Raw genomic sequence first — 22,070 nt, forward strand, 5'->3', positions numbered from 1 at the left:
GTGGATGTGGGGGAGACATCCACATGCCGCAGGCCTGTTTTGCTCCCGGTTGGAATCTGCTAATGAAGGCTCCTCTGACCAAGAGTCTGCGGAGAGGGGCGGCATACAAATCTAAATAAACATAAACATAAACAAGAAGACATGAGTGACAGGGAGGAGGAGAGTGTGGCAGACAGCTCAGAAGGAGATCAATTATCTGTCTCCTCCTTGGATTCGGAACAAGAGTTAATGATACAGCCAGGCATGCAGAGAGCGATGCATAGGCAACAACAACTGAGAGATTATTATCAAAGAAAATGAGGCCACCTGTGGTTGGGTGGGGCTGTGGTGATTAGTGAGGCTGCTATAAATAGCAGCCTGTGGGTTTGGCCATTGTGGAGGATTATCTGGTTTTGTGCCTGCCTTGCTGACTTCGACCTTTGTGTGCTGATTTTTCCCTGCTTTGAAACTAAACCAGAACAAAGTGTGTTTCACTTTGTGAAAGAAGAAGGACTGTGAATTGCCTCACAGCTGCAAGCCAAGTATCTCAGGACTGATAAGGGACTTGTACAAATTACCAGTTTGTTTGAGAGACGAGTGCTCTTTGCTATACAAAAAGAGGGCTTAGTTTATTTGAATTTTCGGTATAAAGAACATTGTTTTGAATTTTCAAACCTGTGTGTGTGTCTGACATTTGTATCTGTGAATTTTGGGGAGGATTCTACCAGAGAGCTCGACAGAACAGAACATAGCAATAATAGCAATAATATGACCTTCGCTTAATTGCTCCTGCTGCACAACCTACGCAGCAGAGATAGAATAATATAAGCAGAATTTGGATAGCCTTTTTCTTTCCAGTGTTGAGGTTCCTTCCCACCGGCAATTTGAAGGACAGCGTTTGTTTCAGAGGCATTTTCATTTGTAATTAAATCCCCATCGGCTGGCTTCATGCCTATGGCAAGACCGGGAGCAGCCACCGATGCAGCAACACGCCGGTAAAGCTTTCTGCTGACTCAAAAGTGATGGATAGAATCCCGTAATGGAGCCTTGAAGCTATGTGATTAATCTGTCATTCCCCCCACGCTTCCAAAAAGAAACAGCTAACTAAAAGTGACAGGATCCAAACTAAAGAACAGCTGCCTTTCATTCACAATGACCCAAATTTTTGTGATTGGGGCTCTTCTGTGACTGGATTTTAAAGCAACATGGAACTTTCATGGGGGTCGCTTTCTACAGGTGGTCCTTGAGTTGAGAACATTTTAGAACTACGACGCCTAAAACATGATCTAAGTATTGCCCACAAAATCACATGCTGCAACGTCCCGCCTGTCAATGACTACTTCAGCTTCAACCGCAACAACACAAGAGCACGCAACAAATTCAAACTTAATATTAATCGCTCCAAGCTTGAGTGTAAAAATTATGACTTTAGCAATCGAGTTGTCGAAGCGTGGAACTCATTACCAGACTCAGTAGTGTCAACCCCTAACCCCCAACATTTCTCCCTTAGACTATCCACGATTGACCTCTCCAAGTTCCTAAGAGGTCAGTAAGGGGCGTACATAAGTGCACTAGCCTGCCTTTCGTCTCCTGTCCAATTGTTTCTCCTTATCTCATATATCATATATCTTTTCTTCCTTTCATATATCTTCTCCTCTACTTTTATATATTTTCTTTATATATAATACTTCATGTCTATCCTCTTCAATATGTATTGTGTATTGGACAAAATAAATAAAATAAATAAAACATAAGAACATAAGAAAAGCCATGCTGAATCAGGCCAAAGCCCATCGAGTCCATCATTCTGTGTCACACAGTGGCCACCAATTGTACATGGGGATCTTGAGTAGAAAGAAGGCAAAACCCTTCCTTTCCCTTGACCTGACCCCCCAACAAGTGGTATCCAAGAGAATCCTGCCTGCCTTAACCAACATAGAGGCAGCACTTGGACATCCGTTTCAATAACCACTGATATACTTGGCATCCATGAATCTGTCTAATCCTGCCTTGAAGCTTTCAAGGCTGACAGCTGTCACGACCTCTTCTGGAAGTGAATTCCATAAACCAACGACCCTCTGGGTGAAGAAATATTTCCCTTTATTTGTCCTCACTTTCTTACCTCAGATTTAGGGAGTGCCCCCTTGTCTTAGCATTGTGTGATAGAGAAAAGATTTTTTCTCTATCCACCTTTTCTATCCCATGCATGATTTTATACACTTCGATCAAGTCACCCCTTAAACACCGTCTTTCAAGGCTGTAAAGACCAAGGCATTGCAACCTGGTTTCATAAGGGAGGTGCTTCATTTCCTTGATCAGTTACAACAATTCATTTAGTGACTATTCGAAGGTTGTTGTGGTTGAAGCTGAATTGTATTGTATTGTATAGTGCAATTGAATTGAATTGTATTGAATAGTCTACAGAACAGATTAACAGAGTTGTCAATCGGTTTGTTATCCAATAACAGCAAAAGGAACCAGGAAGTTCCTTTGTGTAGTAGTGTTGTGACTCTCACCTTTTGCTAACTCTAGAGTTACAATTTTTCCCTCCTCCCATATCAAGGACTGAGAGGTTATTCTGTAAGGAAGGTGGACACTTAATTACATGGTATTGAGTATTGTAATGCTGATTAGGTTATCTAATCAGTACTTTAAAAAGCTGGTTTCTATGGAAAGCAGGAATAATAACAGTGCAACCAATTCAGTCTAAAAAGAGAGCGGCAGAAAGCAAGAAGACAAGCAAACAAAATGATTTTTAAAGTACCAGAGAGTGCAATGTTTCAGATTTGTCATTTAAAATGTTCATGTTCAACGCATATAAAAATATAAATCAGTATTATTGGAGGAAGAAGCCACCAATTTATTAATAAAATTCCATTCTACAATCCCTTAATGTAGCTTAGAATGCTTGAACACTTCCATATTTTAACTCATCATCACTATTTTGAGTGTGTCTATTGTATTTAAAGTCCAAAAGCAATGGTCACCTTTTGTTTTCCCCTTTTTAAATAAAGTTAGCATTCTTTCCATCTACGGAGAGTGATCTTTCTCTCAAAGGAGAGTGATTTTCTTTGTCAAGGGCTACTACATCCAGGACCACAAAGGGATGTGCTATGCAGTGGCTCTGAACCTTTCTAATGCAGCTCTTCATGTCGTTGTGACCCCCAACCATAAGCCTAGCGCCAATTCGCCCAACAAAGCTTTAAGCTGATTGGCAGGAAGGTCAGAGGGACACACCCACTGTTAACACCTGATTCGTCGAATTGGAAAAATATGTTCCAAGGTCCAGGATTTAAGCTTTAGTTCCTAACTCCACGGGAAATTTGTCTTTTCCCATGGTCTTAGGTGACCCCTGTGAAACGGTCATTCAACTCCCAAAGGGGTCCCATCCCCCAGGCTAAGAGCCACTGTGCTATAGAGTTTATTTCATTTTTGTCATATTTGCCCTTATTATAGAATCATAGCTGGGAAGAGAACTTGGAGATCATTCTAGAACAGGGGTAGGGAACAATGGTCCTTTTATGACTTGTGGACTTGAACTCCCAGAATTCTTGAGCTAGCCATGCTGCCTGAGGAATTCTGGGAGTTGAAGTCCACAAGTCATAAAAGAACCATACTTCCCCACCTCTGATCTAGAACATAGAGTAAGAGGGCTGAAGGGATCTTGGGTTGTGGTCCGCTAGCAGCAGATTCGGACAGTGAGGAGGTTGGGGAGGAACATGGAAAATCCTGGAGTCTGTGGAAGGTTCTGACGAGTGCTCTGCGTCCCAGGCAGAGATGGGGCCAGGGCAGTCTGACAATTATCAGCTGCCTTTGGAGTCAGACATCAGTGCAAATAGTTGGAACCTGTTCCCAGTGTGTGCATGCGCAGAGCTGACAGATGAAGGGAACAGCTAAGGCACAAGGGTCGATTTGGGAGCAGTGAAGGGCTACCAAAAATTTTACTACCACACGTGGGCGTGGCTTATTTATTTGTCGATAATTTAATTTAATTTAATTTAATTATTTAATTTATTTAATTTAATTTAATTATTTTATTTTATTTTATTTTTATTTTATTTAATAATTTATTTTATTTATTTTATTTTATTTATTTATTTATTAATTATTTTATTATATTATATTATTATATTTTATTTTATTTATTTTATTTATTTTATTTATTTTATTTATTTTATTTATTTTATTTATTTTATTTATTGATTGATTTGATCTGATTTGATTTGATTTGAATGCCGCCCCTCTCCGTAGGCTCGGGGCGGCTCACAATGAGTTATTCCGCCCACTCACCCTGGGACACTCCGCCCACCCATCCGTGCATGCGCAGAAGCATCACATGTGCGCACAAACTGGTAGCAATGGGTTTTAGAACCCACTACTGCTCTGTCCCTGATCCTGATCCAGACTCTCAACTTCAGCCTCCCTGTCAGCCCCTCCCTCAGCCTCTGCCTTTCACCCTCACCCTCCTGCTCACCCTCTCTGCCTCATCCCCACCTTAAACTTAACCCTAACTTTCCCCCTTACCCCTCAAAGAGTTGACTACCAAAAGAGGGAGGCTTCCCCAGAGTCCAGGAGCCCCAGTGAAGAACAACCTACCTCTGGGAAGGCATCTTTGCTCTGATGACTGATAACTCATAGTAACTGACACTTTATCCTGCATGGATGACGTCATAAAGCCACCAGAATCCCCAAGGAGATGACCAGCCTCCCTTGTCCTCCTATCAAAGGTCACTTGCTCATCCACCTTTGTGACCTACATCCATGCCACACAATGTCTCTAGGAAGCTACCAAGCCAATCGCTACAGCTGCCCTTTTTTTTTTTATGGAAGCCATACTGTAGCTCTTTGGATGTGGCTTGTCTCTAGTTATAGAAGCTCCACTAAGCACTTCAGCAGTGCTGAGCGGTTTAATATATTTGAGGGGCTGCCACAAAGAAGAGGGAGTCAACCTACTTTCCAAAGCACCTGATGGCATGACAAGAAGCAACGGATGGAACCTGAACAAAGAGAGACGCAACATCGAACTGTGAGAACAATCAACGGGTGGAACAACTTGCCTTCAGAAGTTGCAGGTGCTCCAACATTGAAGGTTCTCAAGAAGAATTTCCTGATGATAAGAACAGTGTGTTGTTGTTGTTTTCAAACTTGGATCTCTTTCTGTAACGCTTCCAGAAACAAATTATTACTAAAATTTGATAAAAACAATTTAAAATGGAATTTGACAAAATACAATTTAAAATTGAAATTGGAATAAAATACGATTTAAAGCGAAGTTGGAATAAAATACCATCTAAAATGAAACTGAATAAAATACAATCATTTAAGTTATAGATAAAATATGATAACGTTACACACTGCTCAAAAAAATAAAGGGAACCCTCAAAGAACACATCCTAGATCTGAATGAGTGAAATATTCTCATTGAATACTTCGTTCTGTACAAAGTTGAATGTGCTGACAACATGCGAAATTGATTGTCAATCAGTGTTGCTTCCTAAGTGGACTGTTTGATTTCACAGAAGTTTGATTTACTTGGAGTTATAGTGTGTTATTTATATTTTTGGTCAGTATATTTCCGTGTCACCCCAGACAAAGTTATAACATTTTTAAAAATCATTCCACCTATTGGTTCTGGTCTCTCTTCCGGAGAACCAATCGCATTGGTAAATAGGATGCTAAAATATCCCTAAAGTGCCCCCACCGATTTATTTATAGACATAGGAGCCATTCCGCAAACTCCGTCCCGGTTTTTCCGCCTTCCCGACCGTGTGTGTACTGTATATGGAAGGCGGAGGTGGGCAGCGGTGACGTCAGCCGCTCTCCGCTTCAGCTCTTTAGAGTTCCTTTAGAAGTTCTTTCTATCGCTAAGAAATGGCCAGTCGCCTCTTCGAGGGTAAAGACCATGCTGCTTTCTATCAGAAATACAGGATCTCGATTCAGGAGAATTTGCGAGCCGTGATCCTGGCGTTCCTAGAGAAAAAGGTAAAGATGGGAGAACGGATTGCGTTGGGACTCTCAGAGAATGTCAGTCAGGGGTTGAAAATGGTCCATTGACAGAGGAAGTTCCTTCTCCAATAGGAACAACAGCTCCTGTTTTTTTTCGGGTTGGAGAACCCCCAGTTTAAAAACAAACATTCTGCACTTAGAAACATGAGGACTAGAACCTCTGTATTTCAGAGAAGAGATATACAGTATTTAAATTGCTCTTTGCATACCAAGTTGCATCACTCCATAGAGTTGACATTTCAAAGTGATGAGAAAGTGATAGTGGGACCAAGGTTTGATTTGGTCTTTAAAGCAGTTTTCCTATTGAGCCTGTGACTCTGAGGCAGAATAATTGCTTTATTTATATTTATTAATAATAATAACAACAGATCTGGAAGAGACCTTGGAGGTCTTCTACTAGTCCAGTGTTTCCCAACCTTGGCAACTTGAAGATATTTGGACTTCAACTCCCAGAATTCTCCAGCCAGCAAATGCTGGCTGGAGAATTCTGGGAGTTGAAGTCCAGATATCTTCAAGTTGCCAAAGTTGGGAAACACTGTTCTAGTCCAACCCCCTGTTTGGGCAGGAGACCCTAAAAGTAAATAAAAGTAAACCTGGAATAAGCAATTGAAAAGCAAAATATGGAGAGAACTATTTCATATATTTGAAATGCATGTAAATCGAATAAATGACAAAGGGTGTCTGCTAAAAAAAGAGGGTCATATAAGTTTCATATATACTCATATATAAATGAAATATACAATTTAATTTATACACTCTGCGTCCTCCTTTTTTTTGTGCTCAAAAAGGTGGGACACGCTTTCACCTGGCAGTTTTCTGTGTCCCCGAACAATAAAAATGAGCATGTTAACATTTAAAAATATATATTGCAGGCATATCAAGTTTTCAACATTTCTGACAAAGTTATAACTGGATCACACGACTTTATTGATTAGCCCTTGGGCCATATCAAAGTGCAAAGTTCCAGAAACAAATTATTGCTAAAATTTGATCGAAACAATTAAAAATGAAATTTGGAATAAACACCATCTAAAATGAAATTGAATAAAATACAATCATTTAATTCACAGATAAAATATGATAAAGTCAACAAAGCAGTAGGAAGTGATGTGCCAGTGCCTGGAGGCTGTTGGGGCCTGGATCGGTGTCAACAAACTCAAACTCAACCCAGACAAGACGAAGTGGCTGTGGGTCTTGCTTCCCAAGGACAATTCCATCTGTCCATCCATCACCCTGGGGGGGGGGAACTACTGACCCCCTCAGAGAGGGGTTCGCAACTTGGGCGTCCTCCTCGATCCACAGCTGATATTGGAACATCATCTTTCGGCTGTGGCGAGGAGGGCATTTTTCCCAGGTTCGCCTGGTGCACCAGTTGGGCCCTATTTGGACAGGGAGTCATTGCTCACAGTCGCTCATGACCTCCTCACCTCGAGGTTCGACTACTGTAATGCTCTCTACATGGGGCTACCTTTGAAAAGTGTTCGGAAACTTCAGATCGTGCAGAACACGGCCGCGAGAGCCATTCGTTGGGGCTTCCCAGATTCGCCCACGTTTCTACAACACTCTGTGGCCTGCATTGGCTGCCGATCGGTTTTCCGTCACAATTCAAAGTGTTGGTTATGACCTTTAAAGCCCTACATGGCATTGGACCAGAGTACCTCCGGAACCACCTGCTACCGGCACGAATCCCAGCGACTGATAAGGTGCCACAGAGTTGGCCTTCTCCGGGTCCCATCGACTAAATAATGTCGTTTGGCGGGCCCCAGGGGAAGAGCCTTCTCTGTGGCGGCCCCGGCCCTCTGGAATCAACTCCCCCCAGAGATTAGAACTGCCCCCACCCTCCTTGTCTTTTGTAAACTACTCAAGACCCATCTATACTGCCAGGCATGGGGGAGTTGAGACACCTTTCCCGCAGTCTCTTTATATTTTATGTTTGGTATGTATGTGTTGTTTGGTTTTTAACTATGATAGGGTTTTATATGCTTTTTTTTTAATATTAGATTTGTTTCGCTATAATATTGTTTTTATTGTTGTTGAGTCTTCGGAGAGGGGGCAGCATACAAATCTAATAAATTACTATTATTATTAATTATTATTATTTCGGTGTCACCCCTGACATAGTTATAACATTTTTTTAAACATTCTGTTATTTCTCGTTCTTGAACGTCCTTCTGAATCTTGAGTCTATCTTCCAAAACGTTAGCAGTTTCCCCCCAGTTTGGTGTTATCTGAAATTTTTATCAAGTGTGCCACCAGTCCTCTCATCTGGGTCCATTTATAAAGTAATTGAAGAGCCCTGGGCCCAAGTAAGGGCTAAAATGATGTTGAGACTCTAGAAAAAGTGGCAGAGAAGAGCGACAAAGATGATTAGGAGACTGCAGGCTAAAACATATGAAAAACGGTTGCAGGAACTGGGTATGTCTAGTTTAATGAAAAGAAGGACCAGGAGAGACATGATAGCAGTGTTCCAGTATCTCAGGGGTTGCCCCCAAAGAAGGAGTCAACCTTTTCTCCAAAGCACCTGAGAGTAGAACAAGAAGCAATGGGTGGAAACTAAACAAGGAGAGAAGTAACTTAGAACTAAGGAGAAATTTCCTGACAGTTTTTAAGAAGATGTTGGATAACCATCTGTCTGAAGTGGTGTAGGGTTTCCTGCCTAAGCAAGGGGTTAGACTAGAAGACCTCCAAGGTCCCTTCCAACCCTGTTGTTGTTGTTATTATTAATATTAAGTCAGAACCTCAAGGTACCTCACTCCATGCTTCCCTCCATGTAGATGTTGTTCCATTTGAGGCTCACAAGCTGAATCCGTCTGGTGGTGGTACAGTTTATTTATTTATTTATTCAATTTTTTGTATGCCACCCTTCTCCTTAGACTCATGTTAGCAATAGCACTTTTTAACAGAGCCAGCATATTGCCCCTACAATCCAGGTCCTCGTTTTTACCCACCTCAGAAGGATGGAAGGCTGAGTCAACTTTGAGCCGGTGATGAGATTTGAACCATTGACCTGCAGATCTAGCAGCCAGCTTTAGTGGCCTGCAGTACCCAAGTGTATCTTAACCGTAGCAATTTTAAGAAATATACGAACTCCCAGAATTCCCCAGGCAGGCATGGAGTATGCTGAGAGCCTGAATTCATTATCTTAAAGATGCCGGGTTTGAAACTCAGGTCCTAAATCAATTGGTTTAGGGCCTGTTGTTGAAAACTAAACACTCTTATTTTGTGAAATATTGAAGAAGACAGTGTTATAAATCACTCTGTGACTTTGAGATTTATTGCTATTTTTTCCTCCAAAGGTAAATGGCTTCCAACTGGCAGTGGATGTGGGATGTGGCTCAGGTCAAAATACTTTCGTGCTAGCCAAGTATTTTGAAAAGGTGGTTGGGACAGATGTAAGTGAAGCTCAGATTGAGGAAGCTAACCGAGCAGCCATCCTGACAATGTCTCATATCTGTAAGTAAACATTCAGGATATTTGGACAATTTTGGCTCATATACGTCTGGCTATTTGCCACAAAAATCTTTGCTCGATCTGCTTGAAATAAGCTCACTAATGATTAGCAGAGATTTTTTGCTAATCAGTTGTGTAAGGAGCCCACTTTTGGTAAGCAAGTTGAAACAGAGAACAAAAGTTTTGGGGGGTTGGTGGAGGAAATGCAGCCATAATTTATAGTATAGAACAGTGTTTCCCAACCTTGGCAACTTGAAGATATTTGGACTTCAACTCTGGGAATTGAAGTCCAAATACCTTCAGGTTGGGAAACACTGGTATAGAAGACAGATGCTGTTATGTTATGTACAAAGTAACCCTTGAATAACAAGGATATGCACATGGAAACGTTTATAAAAACATAGAAGATTGATGGCAGAAAAAAGACCTCATGGTCCATTTAGTCTGCCCTTGTACTTTTTCCTGTATTTTATCTTAGGACAGATATATGTTTATCCCAGACATGTTTAAATTCAGTTACTGTGGATTTACCAACCATGTCTGCTGGAAGTTTGTTCCAAGCATCTACTACTCTTTCAGTAAAATAATATTTTCTCATGTTGCTTCTGATCTTTCCCCCAGCTAACCTCAGATTGTGTCCCCTTGTTCTTGTGTTCACTTTCCTATTAAAAACACTTCCCTCCTGGACCTTATTTAACCCTTTGTATTTAAATGTTTCGATCATGTCCCCCCTTTCCCTTCTGTCCTCCAGACTATACAGATTGAGGTTCATTAAGCCTTTCCTGATACGTTTTATGCTTAAGACCTTCCACCATTCTTGTAGCCCGTCTTTGGACCCGTTCAATTTTGTCATATCTTTTTGTAGGTGAGGGTCTCCATTGTTGGTTTATATATTGCCCATCCCAACTGATTGGACAGAGTCTTAATTGTTTTCTGGCAGCAAAGGATTATTAAGTACAGTCATTGTTTTGCTGTTCTCTCCCATAGTGTAAGTCCTGCAGAGACGCTCCCATTTGAGGATAACTCTGTTGATCTGATCGCAGCCTTTAGTGCTGCACACTGGTTTGATATCCCCAGCTTCATCAAGGAAATGGACCGGATTCTCAAACCATCTGGCTGCTTTATCTTGTCTTCCAACACTCTCCATATGGAATGGCACTATGGAGATAAGTCAGAGAAGCTGACGGAGATTTTCAAGGAGGGTAAGCACTCTGCAAGGACCTAGGTAGGTGATAGCACCCAGTAACAGGCTGCTGGTCATGGGGTCTGGAGCGCAATCCCGTTAGGTAATTCCAGGATGCACACACATCTGTGTGCCCCTGATGTGTCACCACGTGACACATGGCACAACAAGTGAAATCTTTGGTGTGGGATGCTCACGCAAGTGAGATTTTGGTGATTTTCACTTATTTTTTGCTTTCGCGCATGCTGGGACTCATACGGCAGAAGGTGGTCCCGGAAATAATCGGGGCCCAATGCCAGGTAGAGCCGGGGGTGGCGCAGCAGGTAGAAGGTAGAGCCGGGGTGGCGCAGCAGGTAGAGTGCTGTACTGCAGGCCACTGAAGCTGACTGTAGATCTGTAGGTCAACAGTTCAAATCTCATCACCGGCTCAAGGTTGACTCAGCCTTCCATCCTTCCAAGGTGGGTAAAATGAGGACCTGGATTGTAGGGGCAATATGCTGGCTCTGTTAAAAAGTGCTATTGCTTCCACAATCCGTGGAAAAGGAATGAACTGTCTAAGCTACAGTTCAGGAGGGGGGAGGGCTAGGGATATGTGTTGTACTGTCTCTGTATCAGACATAATGCAATAGAAGATGTAAACACATGATGAAACACTCATTGTTTGTTTTAATATGTATATATTTAATAACATTTTCTAAAAAATAAAATAAAAAGTGCTACTGCTAGCATGTTGTAAGCTGCCCTGGGTCTAAGAAGAAGGGTGGCATAAAAATCGAATGAATGAATGAATGAATAAATAAATAAATAAATAAATTACCAACACTTTGAATTGTTATATATCTTAACCATGTTTATTTTTATTTTTATTTATTATTTATTCATTTGTCCAATACACAAATACATAGGAAGAAAAATAGACATGTGTTGATATAAATGAGGGTGAGAGTGGACTTAGAGGAGAGGATATATGAAAGGAAGAGAATATATAAGATAGTAGGAAGAAAAAAAGACAATTGGACAGGGGACGAAAGGCACATCAGTGCACTTATGTACGCCCCTTACTGGCCTCTTAGGAACCTGGAGAACCTGGAGAGGTCAATCATGGAGAGTCTAAGAGAGAAGTGTTGGGGGTTAGGGGTTGACACAATTGAGTCTGCTATATGTTATATATCTTAACTGCAGTGATTCCCCTGACTACCGTAGCAAGAAAGATAGTAAAATGGGAGAAAACTCTCTTAACAATTGCCTTGTTTAGCAATAGAAATTTTGCACTAATTTGTGATCATAAGTCAAGGACTATCCATACAGTATGTTAAGAACTTTCCAATCATTCCTTAATGATTTGAATTTTCTTAACCCTATAGTTACATGACCTCTGCAAAACCTGCAGGAAATTTAGATGGCAATGAAGAGGTAATACCAAAGTCTTTGCTGCCACCTAATGGTGGTCAGGATTTTGCAACTCAGATATGGTTGCAAAATCCAGACCACCACTAGGTGGCAGCAAAGACGTTGGTATTACCTCTTGCCTTCAGTATCCAGCAAGCCAAGGTATCTGCCTCATTTGAGAATGAGATCCATTGCATGCATTCTTTCCTTTTATCTGTTCGATATCCACCAGTTTCATTAGGCAATACTCCCTTTTATAATTAAGGAGAGAAAGTGCACATGTGGAAAATTCATGGGCGAAAAAAACCACCTTGATACTATTGCTCTGACTTATAGGATAAATGAGAGTGAGCAAAGCTCAGCGGTGGCTGCTATGAAATCACATCTAAGTCTTTCTTCTTTTTCTTTTATGCAGATTCAAGCCCAACTTCTTCCTTACACACATGAAAGGGTCAAATACGTTGCGGATGACTACAAAACCATATTTGATGCCCTGCCCTACCAGGATAAGGAAAGGTGAGTGGTAGACATTGTCAAGGATTAGCTCAATCCTAGGTGATATTCCATTGTATTACCATATAAGGTAAAAGAACGATGTAAGCATGTTGAATGCTGAGTCATAGGGTGTAAACTGCAATTTGATTGGGCCAGAGCATTATAAAATGCAAAGCAACTTTATAATGACGGTTAGCTGTTAACTGTTGGTGGTGGTGATATTGTTAGTTGGCGGGCTGAAACAGTTTGAGTGTGAGTTAAGATATTGAGTTAGAGCTGTAGTGTTGATATAGAGAAACCAGGGTTGGTTTAGTATCTACGTGTAAGTAAGCTTTACTTTGTTCCTGTTTGTTCCTGTAAATAGAAGACTAAGACAGAAGATATTTTGTTTGCGCTGAAGAGTATTAATGTTTAATGTTTCCAAATGTAAAATAATGCACTTGGGGAAAAGGAATCCTCAATCTGAGTATTGTATTGGCAGTTCAGTGTTGGCAAATACTTCAAAAGAAAAGGATTTAGGGGTAGTGATTTCTGACAGTCTCAAAATGGGTGAACAGTGCAGTCAGGCGGTAGGGAAAGCAAGTAGGATGCTTGGCTGCATAGCTAGAGGTATAACAAGCAGGAAGAGGGAGATTATGATCCCACTATATAGAATGCTGGTGAGACCACATTTGGAATACTGTGTTCAGTTCTGGAGACCTCACCTACAAAAAGATATTGACAAAATTGAACGGGTCCAAAGACGGGCTACAAGAATGGTGGAAGGTCTTAAGCATAAAACGTATCAGGAAAGACTTAATGAACTCAATCTGTATAGTCTGGAGGACAGAAGGAAAAGGGGGGACATGATCGAAACATTTAAATATATTAAAGGGTTAAATAAGGTCCAGGAGGGAAGTGTTTTTAATAGGAAAGTGAACACAAGAACAAGGGGACACAATCTGAAGTTAGTTGGGGGAAAAGATCAAAAGCAACATGAGAAAATATTATTTTACTGAAAGAGTAGTAGATCCTTGGAACAAACTTCCAGCAGATGTGGTAGATAAATCCACAGTAACTGAATTTAAACATGCCTGGGATAAACATACAGTATATCCATCCTAAGATAAAATACAGAAAATAGTATAAGGGCAGACTAGATGGACCATGAGGTCTTTTTCTGCCGTCAGACTTCTATGTTTCTATGTTTATTATTATTATTATTATTATTATTATTATTATTATTATTATTATTATTATGTCAATACAACACAGCAAACGAGATCACTATGTTGGATCTCGTATTTCATCACCAGTCGGGCGCTTCCCAACCACCTAGGACTGCGTGATGTAGCGGCGAATTATGTTTGCCGATCCCAGTAAAGCGGCCTTTTGCAATTGACAGATGGAGATTTTGTCAATTCCGATGGTTTTCAAATGTCAGCTGAGGTCCTTTGGCACTGCGCCCAGCGTGCCAAGTACCACTGGGACCACATTCACGGGCTTATATAAGAGTCGTTGCGGAGTCGATTTTTAGATCTTGGTATTTCACTAATTTTTCTAGCTGCTTCTCCTCAATTCTGCTGTCTCCTGGGATTGCGATGTCGATGATCCATACTTTCTTATTCTCCACAATCAGGATGTCTGGTGTGTTATGCTTCAGAATTCGGTCAGTCTGAAGTTGGAAGTCCCACAGTAGTTTTGCTTGCTCATTTTCGACCACTTTTTCGGGCTTATGATCCCACCAGTTCTTTGCCACTGGTAAATGGTAGTTCTGGCACAAGTTCCAGTGGATCATCTGTGCCACAGCATCATGTCTATGCTTGTAGTCAGTCTGTGCGATCTTTTTGCAGCAGCTGAGTATGTAATCGATTGTTTCATCTGTTTCTTTATTATTATTATTATTATTATTATTATTATTATTATTATTATTTATTAGACTTGTGTGCCACCCCTCTCCAAAGACTTGGAACAGAGTAAAACTGTTTACTATTATTTTTCTACAAAAGTGTCTTCATTATTTCTCTGCACTAGTTCCTAAATTGCCACACTATAAATTCTAGTATTTTGTCAATTCCTACTGCGTAGCCAGGGGTGGGCTACTGCCCGGACGGGGGAGGAACGCAGTGGGGTAGTGAAAATGGAGCTCCACCCCCGAGCACCCAATTTGCACTGAAAGATGTTGAAAGAAAATGCAGGGCGTCCTGCATAAGCCACGCCCACAGTGTGGTAGTAAACCTTTTGGTAGCCCATCACTGTGTGTAGCTCTGTATAACCAGACAGACATATGAGTTTCTATAAGTGTGAAGCTATCAGATTGTGAGGTTCAGCTCCTGTACAAAATTACAAGAATGAATGATGCATGTCAAAGTTGTAATGCCATATCCATGCATCTGATGGCTGCAGGGATTTTATTCATTCATTCATTCATTCATTCATTCATTCATTCATTCATTCATTCATTCATACTTCTATGCCGCCCAATCCCGAAGGACTCGGGGCGGGATATTAGAATCTATTGGTGAGTCCAGAAGCAAAGTTCTGAGACAGACCATGCATTTTTAAATATTTTATTTTATTTTTAATTAACCACCTAGAGTCATTGGCAATTGGGCAGCATAAAGATTTAATAAATTATTTTTTGTTACACAATCAGCCAGATTCTTAGACGGGATTTGGTATTTTTTAATCTACCTGTCGATACCTTCTCAATGACCTGGGGTAGGAAGATTTTGTGGCTTGATAATATTAAAAGTATCAGCACAGGATGTAAGCTGCTCTAAGTAAAACTAAGTAAAAATTGTTGATGATTTGACAACACTACTGTTGAAAAGGAAATCTGTTTCTATTCGATGGGATATTGTTCTAAATAGATAAAATTGCATTCTTTTACCAAGCAGCAAATACAGCTGCCCTTCCTTTGTTAACCTCTGTAAACCTAGGGTCATTCTATTAAGCATAAAACGTATCAGGAAAGACTTAATGAACTCAATCTGTAGTCTGGAGGACAGAAGGAAAAGGGGGGACATGATTGAAACATTTAAATATGTTAAAGGGTTAAATAAGGTTCAGGAGGGAAGTGTTTTTAATAGGAAAGTGAACACAAGAACAAGGGGACACAATCTGAAGTTAGTTGGGGGAAAGATCAAAAGCAACATGAGAAAATATAATTTTACTGAAAGAGTAGTAGATGCTTGGAACAAACTTCCAGCAGACGTGGTTGGTAAATCCACAGAAACTGAATTTAAACATGCCTGGGATAAACATATATCCATTGTAAGATAAAATACAGGAAATAGTATAAGGGCAGACTAGATGGACCATGAGGTCTTTTTCTGCCGTCAGTCTTCTATGTTTCTATGTTTCTAAGAGTACAAAGAAGAGCAACAAAGATGATTAGGGGACTGGAGACTAAAATATGAACAACAGTTGCAGGAACTGAGCATGGCTAGTTTAATAAAAAGAAGGAGCAAGGGAGACATGATAGCAGTGTTCCAATATTTCAGGGGTTGCCACAAAGAAGAGGGAGTCAACCTATTCTCCAAAGCACCTGAGGGTAGAACAAGAAGCAGTGGGTGGAAACTAATCAAGGAGAGAATCAACTTAGAACTAAGGAGAAATTTCCTGATAGTTAGAACAATTAATCGGTGGAACAACTTGCCTCCAGAAGTTGTGAATAGTCCAACACTGGAATTTTTGAAAGAAGATGTTGGCTAACCATTTGTCTGAAGTGGTGTAGGGTTTCCTGCCTAAGCAGGAGGTTGGACTAGAAGATCTCCATGGTCCTTTACAACTCTATTAGTCTAATATAGTCTAGTTTCATCTAGTCTAGTCTAGAGACTGCAGAACCTAGGGGAAAGGTTTATGATTCCACCCTAAAAGATATTTCGCTTTTTTACAGAATCACGGATATTGTCGATAAAGTTCCCAAAAGTGTCTCTGAATTACTGGGATATCTCCAGTCCTTTTCTATGTACCAGAGTATGCTAAAAGCCCAGCCTGAGACAGCCAAATCTCTCATAAAGAATGCTGAACAAAGGTAACAAATAGTTCAACAGAGAAATTAGATAAGATCAGATAAGATTTTTATTAATATTGCTTCTTCATTGCTTATTTGACCCCTATGACAATCATTAAGTGTTGTACCACATGATTCTTGACAAATGTATATTTTATTTTATGTACGTTGAGAGCATATGCACCAAGACAAATTCCTTGTGTGTCCAATCACACTTGGCCAATAAAATTCTATTCTATTCTATTCTATTCTATTCTATTCTATTCTATAAGGGATTGTTTTTCTAATATTATTGCTTTGTACTAAAACAGCAACTTTCAAAATAGTCAGCCCCCCCAAAAACAAAAAAACGCCAACCACACACAGTCATAATTTATGTTGTGGTTGGCTCTGGGCCAGCTCCTGCCCCAAGGAATGTGGAGGTGGATGCAGGGGAAACATCAACATGTCATAGGCCTGTTTTATTGCCGACAGAGTCAGGTAGTGCGGTTTCCTCAGACGAAGAAGAAGGTGGGGGTGACTTGGAAGGGGGAGGCTTGGCGCACAGCCTAGGAAGCCAATCTCCATTATCTTCGGTCAATTCAAATGAGGAAGTGTTAGACCCACGCATGCACAGAATTATGCATAGAAGAGATCAATTGAAGAAATAATACAGGAGATAAGAGAGGCCACCTGTGTTTGGGTGGGGCTCCAATAATTAGAGCTGCTGATATAAATAGCAGCGTGCTGGCTTGGCCGTTGTGGAAGATTATCTGATTGTTGTTTCTTCAGAACTGTGCCTTGCTGTTTCCAGACTTTGTTTGTTGATTTTTCACGGCTTTGAAACCACAGCAGAGCAAAGTGTGTGTGTCTCACTTCGTGGAAGAAGGAGGGCTGTGAAGTTTCTTCACAGCTGCTAGCTAAGTACTTAAGGACTGATTAAAGGGATTGTACAGCCTGCAAGGTTGTTTTGGGACGAGTGCTCTTTGCAATACAAAAAGGGTGCTTTGTTTCTTTTGAATTTTGTGATAAAGAACATTGTTTTTGAACTTTCAAGTGTGTGTGTGTGTGTGTGTGTCTGAAATTTTTACCCTTGAATTTTCAGGAGACTCATACCATAGAGCCCAGCAGAACAATTTATAGGCAGATAAAGTTAGTGGTATAGTCAGCATTAGTAAATCTATTTTCTTCCAAACATCCGCCCAGATGTGCTGCAGAAGACATCTTCATCAGACATCCAAATGTTAATGGTGAAATAGCTGTATAGGTTTTTTACAAAATGGAATTCTAGGGGCTGCAAGGTGGAATTTAGTCGCTTTATGGTGAGATGGACAGCAAATTAATTAATTAATTAAATTTATTTAACTTATATGCTGCCCAATCCTATAGGTCTCAGGGCGGCTTATAACAATAAAAAGTTTACTCATAATATGCTTAAATTATTCCCTTAATGCAAAATGTTAGGAAAGTGTATATTGAAACCTGATTGGCACAAGTGGATTCAAAAAAGATATCAGACAGAATGACAGTTAATTTCAGACTAAAGGTGTACCGAAATATCTGATAATTTTCTCTTCAATTGGCTTATTATAAAAATACGTATACGTTCACAACTTTTGCTATCTTAATTTCTTTCTTTTTGGATCAAAGTAAGTTTCTCATTTTCCTGTCATTTTATTTTCATTTTTCTGTATTATAGAGAAGTAAAGACAAAATGTAATTGTATACTAAAAATGGGTGATGATCTGTAAATAGATGTTCTCTGTTTTAAATGTATAAAAAACCCAAAACTTTAAAAAGAAAGAAAAAAGAAACCTGACTGCCAGCTTCACTGGGTTAAACTAGCTAAGACTCAGCTAGTTCTACTCTATTGTAAAGCTACATTGACAAACACTTGCAGGTCTAAAAGTGCAATTTTCCCACGGTCTCCTTTGCAGTGCAAGAAACTAGGGAGAATGCCTTACGAGCTTCCTGCCCTGAGCACTGTGCAGCTGGAGGCAATGCTGTTTCATATCTGACTCTTCTCTAGGCATTGTCTTGTGGTCTAGTCCAGTGAGTGTTCTGCCGGCGTGTGCCAACCGTCCTTAATTACAGGTTAATTAGTCCAAGCAGACACACACACACAAGATAGAAGGCAAATAAATGTTCTTTATCAACAGAAGAGAAGAAAAAACTCCCCTTTAAACTTCAAAGGGATTTCTTGTAGCAACAAGGCACAGTTGAAATACAATACAAGAACGAAGTCCAATTATTAACTCAGTAACTGTGAAATTGGGTCACAGATACTGTTGTCCAAACAGTGATAAACACTCACAATGAAGTATAATCCAAAGTCCAGGAATCCAAACACAGTCTTGAATACAATCAGGAAACAACAATTCACCTTGACGAACTACTATCAGATAATCTTCCACAATGGCCAAGCCAGCACATTGCTATTTTATCAGCAGCTCTAATTATAGGAGCCCCACCCAACCACAGGTGGCCTCTCTTATCTCCTTTAATAGGTCTTAAGTTGTTCTCTCCTATGCATAGCTCTACGCATGCGTGGATCTGTCATACGTTCCTCCTCTGAATCCAAAGAAGATAAGGAAGATTGATGTCCTCCTGGGCTGTCAGCCAAGCCCCCCTCTTCCATCACACCCATACTTCCTTCGTCATCGGATACTTCACTAGTTGACTCTATCGGGAGCAAAACAGGCTTGTGACATGTGGATGTTTCCCCCACCTCCACCTCCACATTCCTTGGGACAGGAGCTGGGCCAGAGCTAACCACAACAGTGAGGGCAAAACTTTTTTGGTTCACGTGCCAAAAGGGGTGTATGCCCACATCCCTTCTCCCCCCCACATGTGCATCACCCCACACTGCCCCCTACACATGTGCACAGGTCTTTCTGAAACCTGGTAGGTGAAAAAAATGCCCCAATGGGCAAACCAGAAGTTCAGGAAAATGCACTTCCTGTTTGCCCATTGTGCTGTTTTTTGCACTCAGGGGCTTCAGGAAGCTTCCCTGAACCCTCCGGAGTGCAAAAAACAGCATCGGACTTTTTCTGGACTTTCGGTTTCTCCATTGGGGGATTTTTTTCCTCCCAAAGTCTTGCATGTCCTCCAATATGGCACCACGTATCACCTCTGGCGCGCGTGCCATAGGTTCACCATCACAGGTCTAGTCTTTCCCACATGCCGTTACGATGACATTATAAATTTTCTATTTTGCAGTCAAAAAAATGGTTGAGATAACCTGGACTGGCAAAAATAATTCCTTATTGGGGACTATATACCCCAAGATAGACAAACGATGTTCCCCAGCGATTTAATTAGCTATTGACTGGCATACAAGCCGATGAAGTTCATTCTGATATAACAGTGTTTCCCAACCTTGGCAACTTCAAGATATTTGGACTTCAACTCCCTGAATTATTATTATTATTTATTGGATTTGTATGCCGCCTCTCTCCGCAGACTCGGGGCGGCTAACAACAATCCAATTAATAAAACAACTAAAAACCCTTATTATAAAAACTGAACATATACACAAACATACCATGCATAACTTGTAATGGCCTAGGGGGAAGGAATATCTTAACTCCCCCATGCCTGGCGATAAAGGTGGGTCTTGAGTAATTTGCGAAAGACAAGGAGGGTGGGGACCGTTCTAATCTCTGGGGGGAGTTGATTCCAGAGGGCCGGGGCCGCCACAGAGAAGGCTCTTCCCCTGGGGCCTGCCAAACGACATTGTTTGGTCGACGGGACCCGGAGAAGGCCAACTTTGTGAGACCTTATCGGCTGCTGGAATTCGTGCAGTAGAAGGCGGTTCCAGATGTATTCTAGCCCAATGCCATGTAGGGCTTTAAAGGTCATTACCAACACTTTGAATTGTGACCGGAAACTGATCGGCAGCCAGTGCAGGCCGTGGAGTGTTGCAGAAACGTGGGTGAATCTAGGGAGCCCCACGATGGCTCTCGCAGCCGCATTCTGCACGATCTGAAGTTTCCGAACACTTTTCAAAGGTAGCCCCCTGTAGAGAGCATTGCAATAATTGAATCTTGAGGCGATGAGGGCATGAGTGACTGTGAGCAATTACTCCCTGTCCAAATAGGGCCACAACTGGTGCACCAGGCGAACCTGGGCAAACGCCCTCCTTGCCACAGCCGAAAGATGATGTTCCAATGTCAGCTGTGGATCGAGGAGGACGCCCAAGTTGCGAACCCTCTCTGAGGGGGTCAGTAGTTCCCCCCCCAAGGTAATGGATGGACAGATGGAATTGTCCTTGGGAGGCAAGACCCACAGCCACTCCGTCTTGTCTGGGTTGAGTTTGAGTTTGTTGACACCCATCCAGGCCCCAACAGCCTCCAGGCACCGGCACATCACTTTCATTGATTCGTTGACTGGACATGGACAAATGCTGGCTGGGGAATTCTGGGAGTTGAAGTCCAGATATCTTCAAGTTGCCAAGGTTGGGAAACACTGTGATATAATCATTCTTATGGATTTGCATATTGCACTGGGCTTTGTGACTAATTTTTAACTTCCCCTTTGTAGGATTCTGGAAATAATGGGTGTTTCTTCACCTGAAACCGTGCTGGAGATTTGGTCTCGACAAATTTGTGTTCTGGGTAGCAAGAGCTGTAAAAAATAATTTTGGCTCACTTGGGGGTGTTCCAGCAGGTTAAACCCCAACCCATTTCGGTGTGAAGCTTCAGTTCTATGATTGCTACTAATTACTTCCAATAAAAGCAATGTCCTGTTTATTTCTGAGAAGAATGGAAGGCGACTGTAAAATTAAGCAACCATTAAAAAAAAAAAGAAAGAGCAAAAGGTAAAATGAATGGGATGTTGCACTTCAAATAGCTACTCAATTTTTTTACCCATAACACTCACTGGGTAACCTTGAGCTAACTATTGACTAGATTTAAATTACTAATTAAACCAGACTTTGCTAGCGTGTTGCTGTCCGTATCTATCATGGATTGAATATTATGAATGAATCTAGCGAATTGTGATTTCTAAGGAATGGTTTAATGTGAGGTTAACATAGCTTAATTTATCAGGTTCTCCAAAAAGAACACTCTTGCTTCATTTAATCCAGAAATCTCAATTTGCCACCAACCATTATGTGCCTTTTTGAACAACCTGCAAAGCTTAAGTGAGGGAGGGACTGCCCATCACGGGAACTCTCAGTGAGCTCCCGGCGGCGAGCGTGGGCGTTTCCAGCACATGCGGGCATGCGTTTGGCATGAGATACGGCTTACTGTGCATGCACAGAAACCAAATCTTGTACGAGGACGCTTGTATGCATGAAATTTCCCCAATTTTTGGCGAATGTAAAAAAACGCTGAAAATCAGTGAAATCTCCTGCACGCGAGCGACCTCACGTAAGATTTCACTTCCTGCGCATGCGCAGATGCTGAATCCCACAAGGGCGTGCATGCATTGGGGACATGGAGATTCATGTGCATCTCTAATTTTCCTTTTTTTAAATAAATGTTTTTATTGATTTTTTTTTCAGACAAACAGCATGAACAACATTTAACATTTAAAGGAGCTACATTTGCTCCGCTAGTCATAGAAGTCTAACTAATACCAAAAAAA

General features: G+C 41.1%; 1 protein-coding gene across 1 annotated transcript; it reads left to right on the top strand.

Annotated features, from left to right (window-relative positions):
- Nucleotides 1–5,780: 5,780 nt before the first annotated feature.
- LOC139162295 (putative methyltransferase DDB_G0268948) lies at nt 5,781–21,439 on the top strand. The gene is given in 7 exon segments (XM_070742492.1): nt 5,781–5,961; nt 9,282–9,411; nt 9,414–9,438; nt 10,423–10,634; nt 12,421–12,523; nt 16,383–16,520; nt 21,021–21,439. Coding segments are annotated over 7 exon segments (816 nt in total). The 5' UTR covers nt 5,781–5,850; the 3' UTR covers nt 21,118–21,439.
- The last annotated feature ends 631 nt before the right edge of the window (nt 21,440–22,070 follow it).

This window comes from Erythrolamprus reginae, chromosome 1 (assembly GCF_031021105.1).
Source record: "Erythrolamprus reginae isolate rEryReg1 chromosome 1, rEryReg1.hap1, whole genome shotgun sequence".
Classification (NCBI taxonomy): Eukaryota; Metazoa; Chordata; class Lepidosauria; order Squamata; family Dipsadidae; genus Erythrolamprus; species Erythrolamprus reginae.